The sequence below is a fragment of the Cadophora gregata genome, assembly GCF_030347475.1.
Source record: "Cadophora gregata isolate MNR1 chromosome Unknown scaffold_3, whole genome shotgun sequence".
Lineage (NCBI taxonomy): Eukaryota > Fungi > Ascomycota > Leotiomycetes > Helotiales > Ploettnerulaceae > Cadophora > Cadophora gregata.
In genome coordinates this window covers 841,368-859,034 of record NW_026695926.1, presented here as the reverse complement: position 1 = coordinate 859,034, position 17,667 = coordinate 841,368, and the positions used below count along the sequence as shown (strand labels likewise).

At 50.0% G+C, this 17,667-nt stretch overlaps 5 protein-coding genes across 7 annotated transcripts; 4 read left to right on the top strand and 1 right to left on the bottom strand.

The window, feature by feature from the left end:
- The first annotated feature begins 96 nt into the window (after nucleotides 1-96).
- Nucleotides 97-2,153, top strand: HAT2 (Histone acetyltransferase type B subunit 2). The gene is made up of 7 exons (XM_058502380.1): nucleotides 97-224; nucleotides 277-330; nucleotides 383-434; nucleotides 479-532; nucleotides 579-1,040; nucleotides 1,090-1,572; nucleotides 1,627-2,153. The coding sequence occupies exons 1-7, from the start codon at nucleotides 179-181 to the stop codon at nucleotides 1,799-1,801; spliced, it is 1,326 nt and encodes a 441-aa protein (XP_058361309.1). The 5' UTR covers nucleotides 97-178; the 3' UTR covers nucleotides 1,802-2,153.
- A 249-nt stretch (nucleotides 2,154-2,402) lies between these two features.
- Nucleotides 2,403-3,908, top strand: ONS95_008820 (uncharacterized protein; the record flags this gene model as incomplete). The annotated part of the gene is made up of 1 exon (XM_058502379.1): nucleotides 2,403-3,908. One exon carries the CDS (start codon nucleotides 2,403-2,405, stop codon nucleotides 3,906-3,908), a length of 1,506 nt encoding a protein of 501 aa, XP_058361308.1.
- A 679-nt stretch (nucleotides 3,909-4,587) lies between these two features.
- CTK1 (kinase subunit of RNA polymerase II carboxy-terminal domain kinase I) lies at nucleotides 4,588-12,556 on the top strand. Of its 2 annotated transcripts, XM_058502378.1 has the most exons (4): nucleotides 4,588-7,678; nucleotides 7,726-9,468; nucleotides 9,533-11,144; nucleotides 11,195-12,556. In XM_058502378.1, exons 1-3 carry the CDS (start codon nucleotides 6,210-6,212, stop codon nucleotides 9,771-9,773), a joined length of 3,453 nt encoding a protein of 1,150 aa, XP_058361307.1. In that variant the 5' UTR covers nucleotides 4,588-6,209; the 3' UTR covers nucleotides 9,774-11,144; nucleotides 11,195-12,556. The 2 variants fall into 2 exon arrangements, with proteins under 2 accessions (XP_058361307.1, XP_058361306.1); XM_058502377.1 differs by lacking the exon at nucleotides 11,195-12,556 and having other exon boundaries at nucleotides 7,726-10,330.
- Nucleotides 10,331-13,189, bottom strand: MCM5 (minichromosome maintenance protein 5). 2 transcript variants are annotated; one of them, XM_058502375.1, is made up of 4 exons: nucleotides 12,808-13,189; nucleotides 12,635-12,761; nucleotides 11,186-12,588; nucleotides 10,331-11,102 (listed from the first exon to the last, which is right to left on the bottom strand). In XM_058502375.1, exons 1-4 carry the CDS (start codon nucleotides 12,939-12,941, stop codon nucleotides 10,610-10,612), a joined length of 2,157 nt encoding a protein of 718 aa, XP_058361304.1. In that variant the 5' UTR covers nucleotides 12,942-13,189; the 3' UTR covers nucleotides 10,331-10,609. The 2 variants fall into 2 exon arrangements, with proteins under 2 accessions (XP_058361304.1, XP_058361305.1); XM_058502376.1 differs by having other exon boundaries at nucleotides 10,331-12,588.
- A 178-nt stretch (nucleotides 13,190-13,367) lies between these two features.
- Nucleotides 13,368-17,335, top strand: ONS95_008817 (uncharacterized protein). Its single transcript, XM_058502374.1, has 4 exons — nucleotides 13,368-13,820; nucleotides 13,870-13,991; nucleotides 14,038-16,921; nucleotides 16,974-17,335. Exons 1-4 carry the CDS (start codon nucleotides 13,735-13,737, stop codon nucleotides 17,287-17,289), a joined length of 3,408 nt encoding a protein of 1,135 aa, XP_058361303.1. The 5' UTR covers nucleotides 13,368-13,734; the 3' UTR covers nucleotides 17,290-17,335.
- Nucleotides 17,336-17,667: the final 332 nt, after the last annotated feature.

Sequence of the window (17,667 nt, the reverse complement as noted above, 5' to 3'; positions counted from 1 at the left end):
TCAGCCTTGAATGCACAGGCCACAACGCCAAGACTTGGAGAAGAGGCTGCACGGCTCTGGCACCAACTCGAAGTCGCGTCTCTACCACGCGATTCAATTTCAGAGGACCGTCTGTCTTTGCGCAACCTCACTTCTCCTCTCCCCTCCCAACCACAACTTCTCCAGTGACTTCGCAAATATGGCGCAAGACCCAGTAGACGTTGATATGGATCTGGATTCCAAAGGTTTGTTCACTTTCCGTCCACCGAAACGTATCATTCATTAATATCATCTTAGTCCCCGGTGTCGATCCAGAGGACGCCGATACCGAACAGAAAATCATCAACGAAGGTACAATTATCATGCTTACTGAGTTGGAAACATCAAGCTTATGGGACCGCAGAGTACAAGACTTGGAAGAAGAACAGTCCTTTCCTCTATGACATGATACTGAGGTGAGTTGGGACATATTTCTGCTACACCTTACTGACAATTAAAGTACTGCGCTGGAATGGCCAACCTTGACCACTCAATGGTTTCCTGATAAGAAGGAGTAAGTCATAACCCCTCACACTTCTTCAGTATTGACATTCTGTCAGGCCCGCGGGCAAAAACTATACCATCCACCGCCTGTTGATTGGCACACACACATCGAACGGCGCGCAGAACTACCTCCAAATTGCAAATGTCGAGATTCCGAAGAATATTACTCCAAATCCTCACGACTATGATGAGCAGAGAGGTGAAATTGGTGGCTATGGAAACTCCTCAAATGGAGAACAAGCTGCAATCAAGATGAACATTGAGCAGAAGATCGATCACCCAGGAGAGGTCAACAAGGCGAGATACCAACCACAAAATCCAAATATCATTGCCACCATGGCTCCTGGTGGGAGAGTCTTGATTTTTGACCGTACAAAGCATAGCAGTATTCCCAAGGGAGTTGTATCCCCTCAAGCGGAACTCATCGGCCACAAGAGCGAAGGTTTTGGGCTGTGCTGGAATCCACATGAGGCTGGAAAGCTTGCAACTGGTAGTGAGGACAAAACGGTTCGGTTATGGTAAGTGCCGAGTACATAAACTTTTTATTGGTTTTCCTAACTTTGACAGGGACTTAAAAACAATGAGCGGAAAGGACAACCACGTCAAGGCCGCTCGCATTTATACACACCACAAGGCCGTTGTAAATGACGTTCAATATCACCCGCTCCACAAGTCTCTCATTGGAACCGTCTCAGACGATTGCACTCTTCAAATTCTCGATGTGCGTCAGGGTGACCTCAAAGAGGCATCCGTCACCTGCGATGCTCATTCCGATGCTGTCAATGCTTTGGCATTCAACCACGCTTCCGAGTACGTTCTCGCTACTGCATCCGCTGATAAAACTATTGGTATCTGGGATTTGAGGAATCTCAAAGATAAGCTTCATTCCCTTGAGGGCCACGGAGACGCTGTTACTTCTCTGGCTTGGCATCCACACGAGGAGTCGATTCTTGGAAGTGGTGGATATGATCGCCGTGTCATCTTCTGGGATCTTAGCCGAGTTGGTGAGGAGCAATTGCCAGATGACCAAGAAGACGGACCTCCTGAGCTGTAAGTGACTCTTGTAGCCCTTTCTCGTTTCAGTCCCCAACTAACTGTTCATAGCCTGTTCATGCACGGCGGCCACACAAACCATCTCTCTGATTTCAGCTGGAATGTCAACGAGCCATGGGTCGTCTGCAGTGCCGCCGAGGATAACCTTATCCAGATCTGGAAGGTAGCCGAAGCCATTGTAGGTAAGGATCTGGATGACATTCCTGTCGACGAGCTTGAGCGGTGAGAGACACGCGGGAAGGTGAGTGTAAGATGGATACCCGAGCGATACAGAGAGAGTTGATAAAAATCCTGGCTTGACGGAGGAACAGGAGTTACAGCCATAGTCGGGTGCAGCTAGGAGGGATGGCATGGCGTTCATGGAGTGATAATGAATGATATTGTCTAGACTTTGGTCCGTGAAATTACTTGGGCACTCAAAACGTCAGCCAAAGACAGCTTGGGCTCTGCCCTAGTATTGTAGCATCTTAAAGAACTGTATTCTGAATTTAGCACGCCGCACGTCCGCGTCCAAGATCTGTCTTACCTTCCTGTGTTATGTTGACCTGCACGACTGACATGGAGAGAGGCCGAAAGGGGTATTGGTTGCCAGGTATCTTTTTAAGCGAACTTGACCGGCAAATTCAATGTTTACTCATGCCTGGCCGTGCTATCTTCAAGTCACAGCACGCTTCGCACTCACCTTCAATGTAAGGCGATCCCTTCGTTCAATTTTCTCGATACGCTGCGCAGCAGCAGCAACAACAACTAGAACACCGATTCTCCTCCCAATATCATCTTACCTTACGAGCCCCAACCAAGTGCAATCACCGCACACCAGCATCAAAATGGAAGAACAGAAAGGCAATGGAAAGTCCACAGCCAGCGATTCCGACAACAAGAACGTCTCTCGAGATTACGTCCCTCCCCCTTGGGCACCTGAAATCGACGAATTTATCACCTACCAATTTCATCGCGCGTTTGTGACAGGCAAGACAGCCCCTGCAGTAGAGGCGGCACTCAGAGCAGCGGAAGATGCGCGCTTCAGGATCACCACCAAAGCTATTGCTCGGACCGGTATCGAGCCTGCTGTTGAGGTTCTGACCCAAAGCCTCGATATAAAGAGCAACAGGAAAGGAGAGGGACAAGATGATGACAAGCTCGAGGGAGAGGAGTATCCCAAACGAAAAGAGAGGGATTTCTTTTCGCGCATTAGCAATAGCCCGGAACTTGTTATCGAACTAGTAAAGCACATAGATCCGAAGACACTGGTATCACTATACTCGATCCACAAGAATGTCAACGATATCATGAACGGCCACCTCACACACACCATGCGTATGTGCGCCGAAACGCAAGCCCCAGAATCAGCGCGCATCTTCGCTTTCACGCTCTACGAATCTCTTTGTTGCCATGATCCCGTCAAGCGTCCTCATCCCTCCAGACCCAACGCTGTCCGCATGGTCCCCAGTCTCCGCTGGTTGCAGATGGTTGTCCATCGCGAGAAGACAGTGCGTGATATCCTAGCCTGCATGGCAAGACAGGGCCACCGCATGCCGCCGGAGATGAATCTTGCGCTCAAGAAGATGTGGCTGGTGATGGATATTGCGACGAGTGCGAGACGCGCGCAGGTCATGCACAGTCGTTATTTCACTGCTCTGGATATCTTCAATATTCAGATGTTTGTCGTGAAGTTGGATATGCGATTCAATGATCCTATTGAGGGACCAGGCGAAGACGATCTCCGCAGACTGATGCTAGGACAGAGAGGACTGACACCATTGTGTAAGATGTTGAAACGTACGGCCTTCACTGATATTGGGCAGATTATTAGAGCGGTCGTACGCTATGACTGGGAGCCCAAGCCTGAGCATCGCCATTATTCCATATTTGGAATTCCACCAGAAGAGATCGGAATTGGGCATCTTGAAGGCTGGGGAAAGGGCCGGGTTCACTTGTACCGACCTGATGAGCTTGTCGTTCGTGAAGCAGTCCGCAGACATCTGGATCTAAAGAACCATATCATGGGAATGATGCTCTGGGGATACGTCGATCCACTCACAGGACAAGACACGCCTGCTACCGAGGATGAGATGTACATGTCTGACGATGGGAGTGCCGAGAGACCAAAACATCCCCTGGCGCAGGACTACGAGTGGTTGGAGATCGAGCCGAAGGTGTATGAGGAGACGGAGGAATTGAAGGAATCGAATGACTGGAAATATAAACAGAAGAAGAAAGAGGAGGCGCAGAAAAGAGCTGAAGAGGAGGCTGCGGCGAAAGCGGAGGAAGCAGAAAGGGTTGCTGAGGTCATGCGAAGGGTTGAGGAAGCAAGCAGGGCCAACGAGGCATAGAATGAGGAGATGCAGTCGAGTAGAGATTTGAGTAAGGGGATTCGAGAAGGTATCACAAGGAGCCTGAGGAGGGAATCTTGGTATACGCAGACAGATTTGGTGCTATCGGTTATACAATAACACTCCCAAGCTTTCAGCAATGGAGAGAAGCGTTGGTCGGTGTGGTACGAGGATACATTTCCCCTCAAGCGAGTACACCCATGCACAGTAGACTTTTCTGGAACAACTTATTAGCAGCTTTTGCGCAAAGACGTGATTATTAGATGAGAGATTGCTAAAAGTCAGCGGCAAAACTTCCAGAAAAGTCTCCGACAGGGCGGAATGCTCGTTTATGGTTTCCTATCTGTCCGACCTTTGGTCACTGACTCCTTTGAATACAAACAAATCAATCAGAAACACCGGTTTGATGAATAAAGCATTTGAAGTCTCTTCTTCCGGTAGAAATCGAAAGGAAACTGATCACCCAGTCATATTACAAGATATAAGTCGTAGTATCAGCGTTGCAATTAGAAGCAGGCTCTGTGACCTGCATGGACTTCGCAGAGGATGATGTTGATGCTGAAATTAGAATGGCAGAAAGACGCGAGACTGCTGTTTCGAGTAGCGGTGAGCTAGTGGGACACTAACGGTCACCAGCTGGGACCAGACTGTCGTGATGGTCTCTCCACTTGAAGCATCCAACAGCGACCATGGAAGGGGAATCATCACATTCTTTACAACACAGAGCGTACTTGTCGTGGAGCTTCTTCCATATCTAACAAGCACTGCAGGATGGTATCTTGCAAGAACGCCGAAAGCCAACAAGGAAAGTGGTCTCGGAGGCAGATCCGCAACGGACAACCACCGCTCTTTCACACCCTTCACTCCAGCCTCCCAAAGTCAAGCAAAATGCGCACGGCACTTACGACGGGCACTCTTCGGCCACGATACTTCAGACAAAGCTGGTAGATAATGGGTGTGCAGCAGCATCTTATGGTATCGCGGAGGACTTTCGCGCTTCGGCAGCCCATGATCATCCATTGTCAGCGGTACTCCCGAACTAAGTTCAAGCTGATATCAGCTTGCGGCAGCCTTTGGGAGTTATAAGCCCTCGATTATCGCACTCTTCATGATTTAATTTCGAACAGTATTTTAGGATCACACGATAGCAGCGTCGCCACTTTCCCACCGACACCACCGTCCGCCCAACGTTGATGAGGCTTTTGGCCATGTAGTATCAAGAGGCGCAAGGCCTGGCGGAGGATCACCGGCTTCGCACCCTCTTGTGTCCTTTTCCTTCTTACTACAGGTGTTCTACGTCATATATATGAACATTTTGTCGTGCTGAAATGTCAATCTTCTGGCGCACTCGCGATCTGACAACCTGTCACCTTATGGTGGTAACAGGTCCCCATAACGGTCAGGAGAGATGAGACTGCTGGACTTCGACCCTCAGCCATACCAACTCTAGCTTCATGGTTTGGCATTATCGGAACGTCAGGCTTCCCTCAGATGCGGGCCGAAGGCATACTGATAAGGGCTTGCCAAAATCAAGCATATCCAGTCTGACGTTTCTTATCTGGGAAAGCCGTGTGTCATTGGACTCCCATCGCTGAGGAGCATTTTAAATACCTACTGACGGTCGAATTTCCTGCTGCCGACCACGCGGTATCTTCGAAGGCATGTCGCCGCAACAACTTTCGTTGCCTTGACCCCCAACGACGATCTCTTACAGCCCGGAACAAGAATCACAAGGATGCCTCTACAATCCAGCTGAGGCCATGATCATGTCCAATTCCGTACTTGTATGCGCTGGCAGACAAGTCGCTCTGTACTGCACACAGGTGCGGACATTATGTCACCCCAATCCTGACCAGGGATGCATTCATTCACTCGAGCAATGCGCGAGCTATGGACTCATTCACGGCCCGGAGGACTAGGAGGAGAGCTTTTTGCAATTGCTTGGCTTTGAGGATGGGTTTCTTTCGCTTTTGCGTATCGTAGATAACTTATTTCGTGAGACTTTGTAATGAATTTGATGAGGAGGAGCGAGGCAGAGGTCGCGCTAAAAAGGATGCGATGCGACTCTGGCAGCTGCAGGGGGGAAGCTCACAGTATCTCGACGAGCTGAGAAAAGGATATTACTACACGGTAGGTGGACCTTCTACCGTAAGAGCATCTCCTCGCACTCACAGTACGCCCGATCTACTACTGCGGTTTTTGTTTATGTTTTCTCTGTCATTTTCCTACCCCTATCAATCAGGTGCAGCAATCTGTTCGCCTGCCCGCTCGCTCTGGGGCGCCTGGTTCGGCTAAGGGCAAATGCGGTCGTCTCGCCCAAGCATCACCGAAAGGCTTCCTCACCAAACTCGAACCCATCATCCCCAAATCCCCACGACAGACAGACCCGCCAGTCCAGGCAGGTATGTCGACATGATTGATACCTGGAGCCACGGCGACGATCGCAGAGACCGAGGACGAGTTGATCGAGGAGTCAGAAGATCGCCATCGCCATCGCGCGACCGCAAATTCAACCACGACCGACGACGTTCGCCTCGTCGGGAGTCGAGGGAATCCAAAGACCGCACACCAGCCAAATCAAGATCTATTACTCAGAGCAGTAGAACTCGCGATCGGAGCCTCGAGCATAGGAGACGAGCGTCACGATCGCCCATTCGAGACTCCAGGAACGAGGTGCGTGAACGCAATCGAGGACGAGAGCTGCTGGACACAAGAGGATCCGAGAAGCCAAAACGAAGCATCACACACCATTCACCTTCGTCAGTAAAGCGGCGCAAGAGTCGAAGCCCTTCTCCTCGAGGACACAAGAAGTCGAGACGAGAGGGATCACGTAGCCCGTCGAGATCAGAACATAGGTCTGGCCCGCCCTCAAAGGCCGACAAGAAACGTCGACCACTATCACCCATACCACATCGACGAGACTCTCCTGATCGGAGACAGTCCGATATCCGTAGCGAGGGCAAGCAGAGGAGTCGAGAACCTGGAGCTTTTGATAGACGTGGTCGGTCTCCTAGCCCACGACGCGACAGACGCGAGCCATTTCTAAAATCCAATAACATAAGACGTGAGAGATCTCCCGCAAGACAATCACAAAAGCAACGTGATAGATCACCATTCCATAAGAATAAGGAAGATTGGCCAAAGGATACAAAGCGAGATCGCTCTCCACTCGAGAAGCCACGAGGTAAGGATCCAAAAAGGGAGCATTCACCAGTTGCTGGCCGAAGGTCGCCTAGTTTTGACCGCTTCGGACCACCAAATCGATCTCGTCAACCATCCCCGCGTGGCCCTAAGTTCGCAAAAGACCAGCGAGGTGGCAAATCACCTGGAGGGGATCGAGGTGGCAGACGAGATTCGAGAGACGACTTTCCAAGGGACGACTTTCGGCCGGGCAAAGGCAAGGCAAAATCGGGCAAACCGGTGTTGCCAACTGCATCAGGTGCAAACAGCATCGAAGTCAAGGTTAGCAGAGCTTCTGCATCGACATCCTCTACTGCCGCTTCGGGTGCGAACAGCATTGAAGTCAAGTCAGATAAGATGAATGGCCGAGGAAACTTTTATGGTCATGGCTACAATGCCAATCCTATGCAGGCTGCTTTTCCTCTTAAGCCACAATACCAACAAGGACCACCCATTGATCCTCGCCAATATTCACAGTCGCCACAGCATCAGATGACCCCTAACTCACATTACAGCGGATCACCACAAGCTCAGTCTCCTTACTCTGCCGGAAGGGGCAATTATGGCCACCAACAGTTTTCCCCTCAACCGTAAGTCTGAACAACCTTTAATTGATGCACTAGCTGACAAGCTTCAGTCAATATCCCCAGACCTATCAGCAGCCACAGCAACCGAATTATCCCACTGGTCCTCAAAACCAGAACCACTTTTACAATCAAGCCCAGTCTCCTCCCTATCAAGCTCCTTCGGGGCCTATGAATGCACAATATAACCAGGGCAGTTTCCGAGGTAACCAACGAGGATTTCGAGGAAATCACTACAACCAGAGGGGTGGCCGTGGCGATCATCGGGGTGGTCGAGGAGGTCATTTCCAGAATCAACAGTGGAATTCTCAAACCGGTGCTGGTCGTGGACAACACATCAATAATTCTGGGAATGTTACCCCTCAGCATGTTTCTCCCCCACAACAGCTTCAACAAAATACTGGATCACAAGCTGGATCTCAAGCAGGGACTCCTCAACACGAGCCAGCACCCGTCGAAGATGATGAGGATTCCGAGGACTTGTTTCGACCTTCCAAAGATCTACAGGTCGAAGATAAGGAAGCCATCAAGAAGAAGGACGAGGAGACAATGCCACCGCCTAGTCGACCTCCTCCTACGGGTCCCCAAAGTCAACAGCAGAACTCTTCAAAGTTCAGCTTCTCACTGGCAGGAAAGTCGAAAAATCTCCCGACCACGCCAAAACTGGAGATATCTCAGAAGTTGAACGCAGGGCCGGCTCGAAATGTCCAGTTCAGTCCAGATCGCCCTCGTGGGCCCAACTCTCGAAATATTCCTACTGAACCTGCTTCGTCCAGACAACAGAACTTCCCAAAGCCAGCAATCCCGACAACTCGAAAGGTCAAAAAGATCATGAAGCGAGTAAAGGAGCGACCTCAACTTACCGACGATTTCAAGAAGTCCGAGTCTGTTTACTACCGAAAGCCCGGGAACGAGTCTGTTGTTGGATCCGGAACATACGGAAAAGTCTTCAAGGCTATACATGTATTCACAAAGGATCTGGTAGCATTGAAAAAGATCCGGATGGAAGGCGAGCGGGATGGATTTCCAGTCACAGCGGTTCGAGAAATCAAGCTTCTGCAATCATTGAAGCATCAAAACATCGTCAACATGCAAGAAGTTATGGTAGAGAAGAACGATTGCTTTATGGTCTTCGAATACCTGTCGCACGACTTGACTGGCTTATTGAATCATCCAACATTCAAGCTTGAAGCAGCACATAAGAAGCATCTGGCAAAGCAGCTTTTTGAGGGCCTCGACTACCTCCATCGACGTGGTGTACTTCACCGAGATATCAAAGCGGCAAATATCCTCGTCAGTAATGATGGGCAATTGAAGATAGCAGATTTTGGTCTCGCAAGGTTCTACGCCAAACGCCGTCAGCTTGACTATACGAATCGGGTCATCACTATCTGGTATCGATCGCCAGAGCTTCTCCTTGGTGAGACTCAGTATGGGCCTGCTGTCGATATTTGGAGTGCGGCATGCGTACTAGTGGAGATTTTTACGAGACATGCCATCTTCCCTGGCGATGGAACAGAAATGAGCCAGCTGGAGAAGCTATATGCTATTCTCGGTACACCAACTAAGTCCATCTGGCCAGGACTCACTGATATGGCGTGGTTCGCCCTTCTTCGCCCTTCAGCTCGCCGACCAAATGTCTTTGCAGAGAAGTACAAGGAACGGGTGACACCTGCTGCCTTCGAACTCCTCGAAGCAATGCTACAATACGACCCCGCCAAACGTCCCTCGGCCTCTGACGTCCTAGAGCATCCTTACTTCACAACTGAGGAGCCTCAGTCGAGACAAGCTACTGAGTATGTTTATTTCTCTCTCTTTCTCTGCTCTTGTAAAGCCGAATGCTGACACGTTCCGTTATAGGCTTGCTCTGCTCGAAGGCGACTGGCACGAATTCGAATCCAAAGCTCTGCGTAAGGAGAACGAACGCAAAGACAAAGAGGCTCGCCGTACGGCGCAGAAAGAAGCCGCTGCCAAGGCTGAGAAGGAGAAGAAGCGTGGATCGGAAACAGCACTACCTGATGAACCGGATGCTAAGAGAGTGCAGACTGCTCCACCGGGAGAAGTTGCTGCTAAGGCTCCGGTCGCCGCGGTTGGGAACTGAGGACTGTTCAAAGAAGTGAGATATAGGTTGATTGTGTAGGAATATTTTGCCACGACAGGCGATTCGTGGCCTGCAGAGACCAGCGAAGTGGGTCGATTGACCCCGCAAGCTTTTTAGGAACCGAACCCTAGGTCTAAGGGAACAATGAGAGGATGAATATGTATATGGTACCACTTCTGTGTCCAGCCGCAGCCTTATACTTCTAGCGAGCCAGTGGCATGGAGTCCATGCGTTCAGAGGCATTGTGACCCGTGAGAGGGTTTTGGCAGTGTATAAGACAGATAAGGGCAGATAAAAGGTCCAAAATGGTCTCTCTTTTATAGCGGAGACGGGAGACCTTGTGGGGGATGAGAAAAGCCGCTCGCTTAGCTTGGCTGCATTTAATGAACATACAAGAGCTCGGAGATCTTCCTCCTAATGTCTGTTCAGTTCTCATTTCTGAACTGTGCTAGTCAGTATCATGTGTTTAGTCATGCGGCTCTGCACGCAATGAGTAGAGCTGCATTTTCATGTTTCTGCATTTCAGGATTGATTATTCGCTCTAATTTAAGCTACCTACCTAGATGGCCATGTCTCTATGCATGCACCTATGCCTCCCATCCATCACTTCGTAATCCTACTCGTACGTTCAAAACATATGAAATCATGAGCCAAGCAAAACACGAACCGACTCCCAACGCCTTGTCCTCGTCATCATGCTCGTCAATAAATCAACTCAGCCGCCTCAAGCGAGAAAGTCAAGAACCACACAAATAGATGTCTGAACCACCCAAAGAGCGAGCGGAATTACCCTCCGAACGAAACATCAGCCGAGAAGAAACCAAAGCAGGATGCAATCAAGCACCACTCCTGTAGATCTGGCTCCCCTGGCCTCGAATCGTAACGGTATCTCTCCTTTGCAGGACCGTAATGGCCCTCTGCAGCGCCTGTTCACTATACCCCTTGCCATCACATAACTCCCTCTTTAAAGTCTGCAAACTCGTGCTCCACCCAATTGGCAGTCTCTTCTTCAGCTCGTCCTCCAACTTGTTCACCTCGTCGTTCAACTCCTTACTACCCTGGCCGCTGCCCATTTTGACAGCGTCCATGGTGGATGCGAGGAACAGCCGGATCGCTTCATCGACATGTTGTTCCGTGGCGATGGGCGAGAGGGAGAGCTTGGCGAGGGATTCGGTGATTCGGATTATGGCTTCGAGTTGGCGGACGGTGATGGGGATGGAGGAGCGGGCATTGGACTCGAGTTCGGCGGCGTGGACTTGTTTGCGAATGGAAACGAAGTGGGAGGAGAGCTTTTCGGCGGCTTCTGGAGAAAGGCGAGGGGCGCAGCGTCTGGAAGGGGAATGTTAGACATGGTTAATTCTTCTTCTTTTGGTATAGTATTGTGATGCAAAGGGAAGGATGGGGAAACTTACGATTTGCAGTAGCTGACATAACGCTTCATCTTGTCAACCGAGATCTCAGCCTCGGCTTGCTCTTCTACACCTCGTCCGCCCATGTTGATACCCATGACGTGTTTGGCGATCTTGATATCTCTTCCACGATCATGGTCGTCCTTGACGATGAAAATCATGTCGAAACGAGAGAGAATGGTGGTTTGGAAATCGATGTTCTCTCCTGGTGTCTTGAGATCATCGTATCGTCCGAAAATAGGATTAGCAGCTGCGAGGACTGATGTTCTGGCATTGAGAATCGTGGTGATGCCTGCTTTGGCGATAGAGATAGTTTGTTGTTCCATGGCTTCGTGGATAGCTACTCTGTCTTCGTCACGCATCTTGTCGAACTCATCGATACAGACTACACCTCCGTCGGCTAAAACCATAGCTCCTCCTTCGAGGTAGAATTCTCTGGTTGTGTGATCGCGTTGAACAGAGGCTGTAAGACCGGCTGCCGAGGAACCTTTTCCGGAAGTGTAGATTGCGATTGGGGCAGCTTTCTCGACGAATTTCAAGAGTTGGGACTTTGCTGTTCCGGGGTCACCAAGGAGGAGGACATTGATGTCTCCACGAAGTTTCATTCCATCTGGCAATATCTTCTTCGAGCCACCGAGAAGAAGACATGCAATAGCTTTCTTGATATCCTGGTTTCCGTAAATCGATGGAGCGATACAGTTTGCAAAGACGGTATAGAGATCAGGTCTTCTACTCATTTCCAAGAACTCTTGCTCTTCTTCCTCCGAGAAGATAGCATTTCCTTTCGCAGTATGGTCGACATCACTGTGGATGCCAACCGCCCGTAGATATGGAGTTCGGATAGCCACTGCAGAAGTTGTGCTAGATCCCTTGGACTGTTTATTCTGGTAGATGGAGAAAATCCCTGTAATCATGCATCTTGATCCTGGAACAACACGATTCGTGAGATATCTATCAGTAGAAATGAGAACATGCCTTGGAAGTTCTCCAACTGGCACCTGGTCTGGCGCTTCTTGCAGCTTGATGATCTGTTGGTCAACAAATTGGGAGTTTTCGTGAACAACAATGTACGGATCCATCGGGCAAGAATCGTCTCCTGGTGCCTTCACTCTGTCGCAATATCTTGGTAGCGAGACTCCAGCGAATCCACCTGCTACAGGAAGGATCTTGGTCTGATGGCAGTTTCGGCATTGGATGTGCAGTGCTGTCGCCTTTGAAGACAAAACTGATGCACCAATGACAATTCCTGGCACGCGAACAAGTCGGGAAATTGTGAGGGCGTCGAGATTTCGGATGGAGATGTCGCCTGCGGAGGAGTGCAGCAGGAGCTGATGTTCTGGGAGTGTGATTTCTTTAGTGGATGGGTAGACGATTCGATGAGTACATTTCTTCAGTGCTGCTTCGAACTGGTTTTTGTCAGTGGTTGACTCGTTAGCTGGGCGAGGACCTTACGAGAGGCATGATCTCGGCTGGTTCTGTGACCAGGCGATGTGCCAACTCTTCATTAAATGAGATCAAGTGCCCAACATCAACATCGCAGTAGTATTGCTTAAGAAGAACATTTTCGCGGATTTGGTCGCTGTCCACAGTTAGTCAATGCGGCGTTAAAAAAGCAGTAGACTGACCGATAGATGAAGACGCTCTCGAGTCTGAACTGCAGGATGAACTGCATCAACTGCGACTGTATTTGCTGGCGCGTATCATCGCCCTCGTCGTCTGGAGGAAGTACAGACAAGCTGTAGACTGATCGGTGGTCCATGGTGTAGTTTTGGAGGCAGAAAAGGGGTTGAGGGGTAGGTCAACACTTCAAACTTTGCGAGGAGGACAAACGTTCGGCAGGATGCTTCAGTGACGACTTGGATTATCGGTGCTATGCGGAAGAGTTGGTGTTCTGTCGTCGTCGTTGAGGAATTCGGGGTGTTGATGTGGATGTTGATGGAGAATTAAGAATAGAATGGAGGGGGAAGACGCCCAATGTACAGCGCGAAAAGAAATGGAGAACGCGTCCCAATGTCGCGACAGCGCGCGTTGCAAAATGGCCTGGCATTGATGGCTTAAAGTGCTTGCAGTAGCGCAGAACCCCTGCCACAGCCCCTGCTCCCCTGCTCCCCTGCTCATCCACAATCCACCGTCGGCCAGTGGAAGGGCTGGCGAGCCGACCCCAAAGGCCAGACCAAGCCCGACTCGGCCAAAGACAAGAGCTTCGGAAGAAGCAGCGAAGCATTCGACGATACCTACTTACAATATAATATGCCCACGATTTCCCTGACGAGCATTTCCTCACTTGCCCCTTCGAAAATGTCTTCTCTGCAATGATACCCAGATAGCGATCCGCCCATTTGTCAACAAGCGCGTTGACATTCCCCAAGCCCCGTGGCCTTTGGACGATTCCCGTACCCGAATTCTGTGCAACGGAAACTACTCACGATAGGTGAGACTCGAAGAACAAACACCGCCGGACTGTTGTGGGGGGTTGGAGGTTGCGAGAACCAATTGAGGCGCAGAAATATCTCATCCGGCGTTGAGCCCAAGTCCCATACACTCTGTCCAACATGGCATCTCCAGCGCCGCGATACTCAATCGACAGTCTTTCGCCCGCATCGCCAACCCCTTCTCGAGGCGAATATCCATTTCCAAGGTCAGTATTAAATGTCGTCTGTGAAGTAAAGGGTGCTGACAGAAAGCAGGCCCGGCGCGAGTGGAAGGTACCAGCCCAGGCGTGGCTCCACGGCCAGTTCAATACATTCTATAGGCGGCGCCTTAGACACAGCATCGCATTGGCACGGATTGAACGAGTCCAGCCAGAATGGTGGGTCTGCCAAATATGGAGGAAATATGGCTGCTGACACTTGCAGCTATCTCAACACTTCTGCAGCCTCCTATTGTTCGAACAGGCTTAATACCACATACATCCGCCCCAGCCTCGAGCGCCCATAAACCACCTACAGCTCGAGATATACCTCCTGTCACTCTTACCAACATCCCCCATGTCGACCCATCCGAATTCAAGCCATATTTGAATCAAGTTGGAGGCCTGTATGAAGCATTGCAACGTGCGAAGGATAACGAAGATGATGGAGGGACGCAGCTGTTTAGAAAAGGTAAACATGATGACTTCTCGGACCTCCTGGATCTGGACCGTAAATCAGCAAGTCGACCAAATGTATCTCGAAAAGCTTCCCTAGCTTCCCTAGCTTCATTTATCGAAACACCGACGATAAAACGGAGGACGAGTGGAGGCCCAGGAAGAAGGGCTGCACATGCGACTACGCCCTTATCAACAATACCAAATGTTTATTTTGAAGAGGATTTCCACTTGGAAAACCCCCGAACATTTGATGTGGTCAGCGAAAGGTCAGAAGTGGTTAAGCCAGCACCGGGATCTCCTGATGAACGGAGGACTTCGAATGGAGTAGCCGTAGGACAACGGAAGGCTTTAGCAACCAATGCTATTCTTCAGGAGAAGCTTTCGTGGTATATGGACACCATCGAAGTTCACCTAATATCTTCGATCTCAACTGCTTCGACGTCTTTTTTTGCAGCGCTGGGCTCGCTGAGAGAACTTCACCATGAAGCCGCCGAATCCGTGGACCGCATCAAAGCTCTACGAAAAGAACTCGCAACTTTAGATGAAGAAATGGCGGTTGGGGGTCTAAATATTGTCAAGAAGAAACGGCGTCGAGAAAATCTGAAGCAGCTGAGTGATGCGGTCCAACAATTGAAACAGATCGTGGAAGGACTTACGAGTTGCGAATCTCTGGTCGATGAAGGCGATGTCGACAAGGCCTTAGATGCTATCGATGGCTTGGAGAAGCTTATTTCCGGAGTGGCTAACAAAAACACCAAGATTCAGCTCAGGGATCTCAGAGGAGCAGTAGCATTAAATGGTGTGAATAGTGACTTGGATCTGCTGCGGTTGCGGATTGGCAAGACATACGAGACAAGATTCTTGAATGCTTTGATTGGGGATCTTCGGCACCATGTGGAGTCTGTCTCAACACCGGACACTTTACAGCGATGGAGCAGTGCCTCTCAGCGATCCAGGGGTGGTCACAATCGTGAGCCATCTGCGTATCCTGCATACTTGGTGATGAGCGACCAGTTCAGAACAGAACTGCTAGGGAATTTGAGTGGATTACATCGTGCTCGGCATACATCTCCTGCCACAACAGCCTACCGGGATGCGGTCCTGCGAGAGCTTAGAAATATCATACGACGGCCCCTGCCGGCTTCGAATGATGACGATGCAGACTCAATGATGTCTGCTTCTACAATGGGAGGTGGGAGGCAGAAGACGCAACAAGAAAAGTCATCAATCCTTGCGCGGAACCTTCGTGCCCTGGAACCGGAAGATGCTGAGGAGCTACTAAAAAAGATATATATAGGCGTGGGTGAAACGTTAAGGAGGCTTGGAACGCAAGTGAAGGTGTTATTGGACGTGACCAGCACTCTTGGAGAACCTGTTTCTGGGATGAGATCTCCACCACGAAGCCCCAATATGGCCGCAAGTGACGGGCGGCTCAGTTCAGCCCCATCGAAGGGAAACTCTGGACGAGAGATCCAAGAAGAGATGCATCAAACACTCGATATGTCGAATCTTCTGGGTCAGGCAGTTGATATCGCACAGGACAAGATTGTGAAAGTTCTCAGAGTACGATCCGAGCAAAGCACCCACCTTTCAGTCGAAAATTTCCTAAGGTACTTCAATCTAAATCTCCTCTTCGCCAATGAGTGTGAGGCAGTATCCGGGCGGAGCGGTACAGCTCTCAAAAATGTCGTCAATGGTCACATCAAAGACTTTGTACAGCAGATTAGCGAATCTGAACGTCAAGCATTGGCTACTGGTATGGAAGCAGATCCTTGGAACGCAAAGGATTTCACCGATGCAGATAACGAAGAGTTAACCCGCATATTGTCTGCTAGTACTGAAGATGCCGAAGCTTGGACTTCAGGAAGCAAAGTATGGCAAGCTCCGCCTACACCGTCACCTCCAAATACCCTGGCGAGCCTTCTTGCAGCACAGGTAAACGGTGATTCTGGAACATCCACACCTTCAGCAACGCCGTCAAAATCTACTACTCGTTCCGCCCACATAGAAAGCGAATCTTTCATCCTACCTGTGTCTGCAATACTTTGCTTGCACGGACTCTCTTCATTCCTGCATCTCAACACAGGCATCCCATCAATAACATCCGAGATCGCTACATCCATGATATCATACCTAAGTCTCTTCAATTCTCGCTGTACGCAACTCATTCTTGGAGCTGGTGCCACTCGTTCTGCTGGACTGAGAAATATTACAACTAAACATCTGGCTCTCGCCGCTCAAGCCCTATCCTTCATCAGCAGTCTCATCCCCCACGTACGTGAATTCGTCCGCCGACATGCAGGTTCTGGATCGGCTGTCTCATCTCTCATGGGCGAATTTGACAAAGTCCGTAGAGCTTACTTGGAACACCAGCAATCAATATACGACAAGCTCGTCGATATCATGGCTGGTCGGGCTACTGCCCACTCTAAAGCCATGAAACTCATCAACTGGGACCAGAGCAGGGATGGAGTCAACGCATACATGGAGACTCTGACCAAAGAAACCAGCACATTGCACAGGGTGCTCAGCAAGCATCTCCCAGATATGACAGTGAAGATGATCATGGAGCCTGTATTTAAGAGCTACAAAGAGCAGTGGGGTAAAGCATTCGGGGATGTGGTGCTGGGAAGTGATGCTGCTCAAGCAAGGTAAATTTTTCTCACCGCCACAATCCCGAATCTCTCAGTTAATATGTGCTAGGATGCTTCGCGACGCAGAACACTTCAAGACCAAAATCGGCGGCTTAGATGGCGCAGGCGACGCAGGCGACTACCTCGTGAAACTCGTCAACGCGAAGAGCGTTCCCAAACCCAAAGTAACCAGTCCACCACCTCCCGCACCAAGTGAAGAACAGGCCAAGGAGACAGAGAAAGAGAAGGAGAAAGAGTCAATACCGAATGGCAAGACTACTAGTAGTGAGGCTACCACTCCTGCAATTGAAGAGACAAAGGAGAATGGAAGCCCGGCGGTGGATGAATTGGAGAAGGCGCAGACTAGCGCTGTGTCGCATGGTTAGATGAGATGAGATACCAGGAATAAATATTGTTTGAATATCATGACGGTCCACCTGTCGTTGAGATAACCCTCCTTTCATCTCATATTAGTGAAGCCCGTGACGATTCGTCGCATCAAGTGACAGCCCCTGCTCTTGAGTACAAGGGGGAAAATGTCCCACGCCGAAGATTCCCTCTGAGTATTACAATATGTCTTTCACGCCAGGCTTGGAGTGGTCACATGTTGGGAAGGATCGCGCAAATGAGGGTACTGTGAGAAGGGTGTCTTGAGGAGGAGGAGAACGAGTCTATAGGTACAGGAAATACAGACCTGTTAAGGAACCCTTATTTCCAGGGCTTGACTTGAGTTCCTGTAAGTCAGAAGTGCCTTTCTGCTTGAA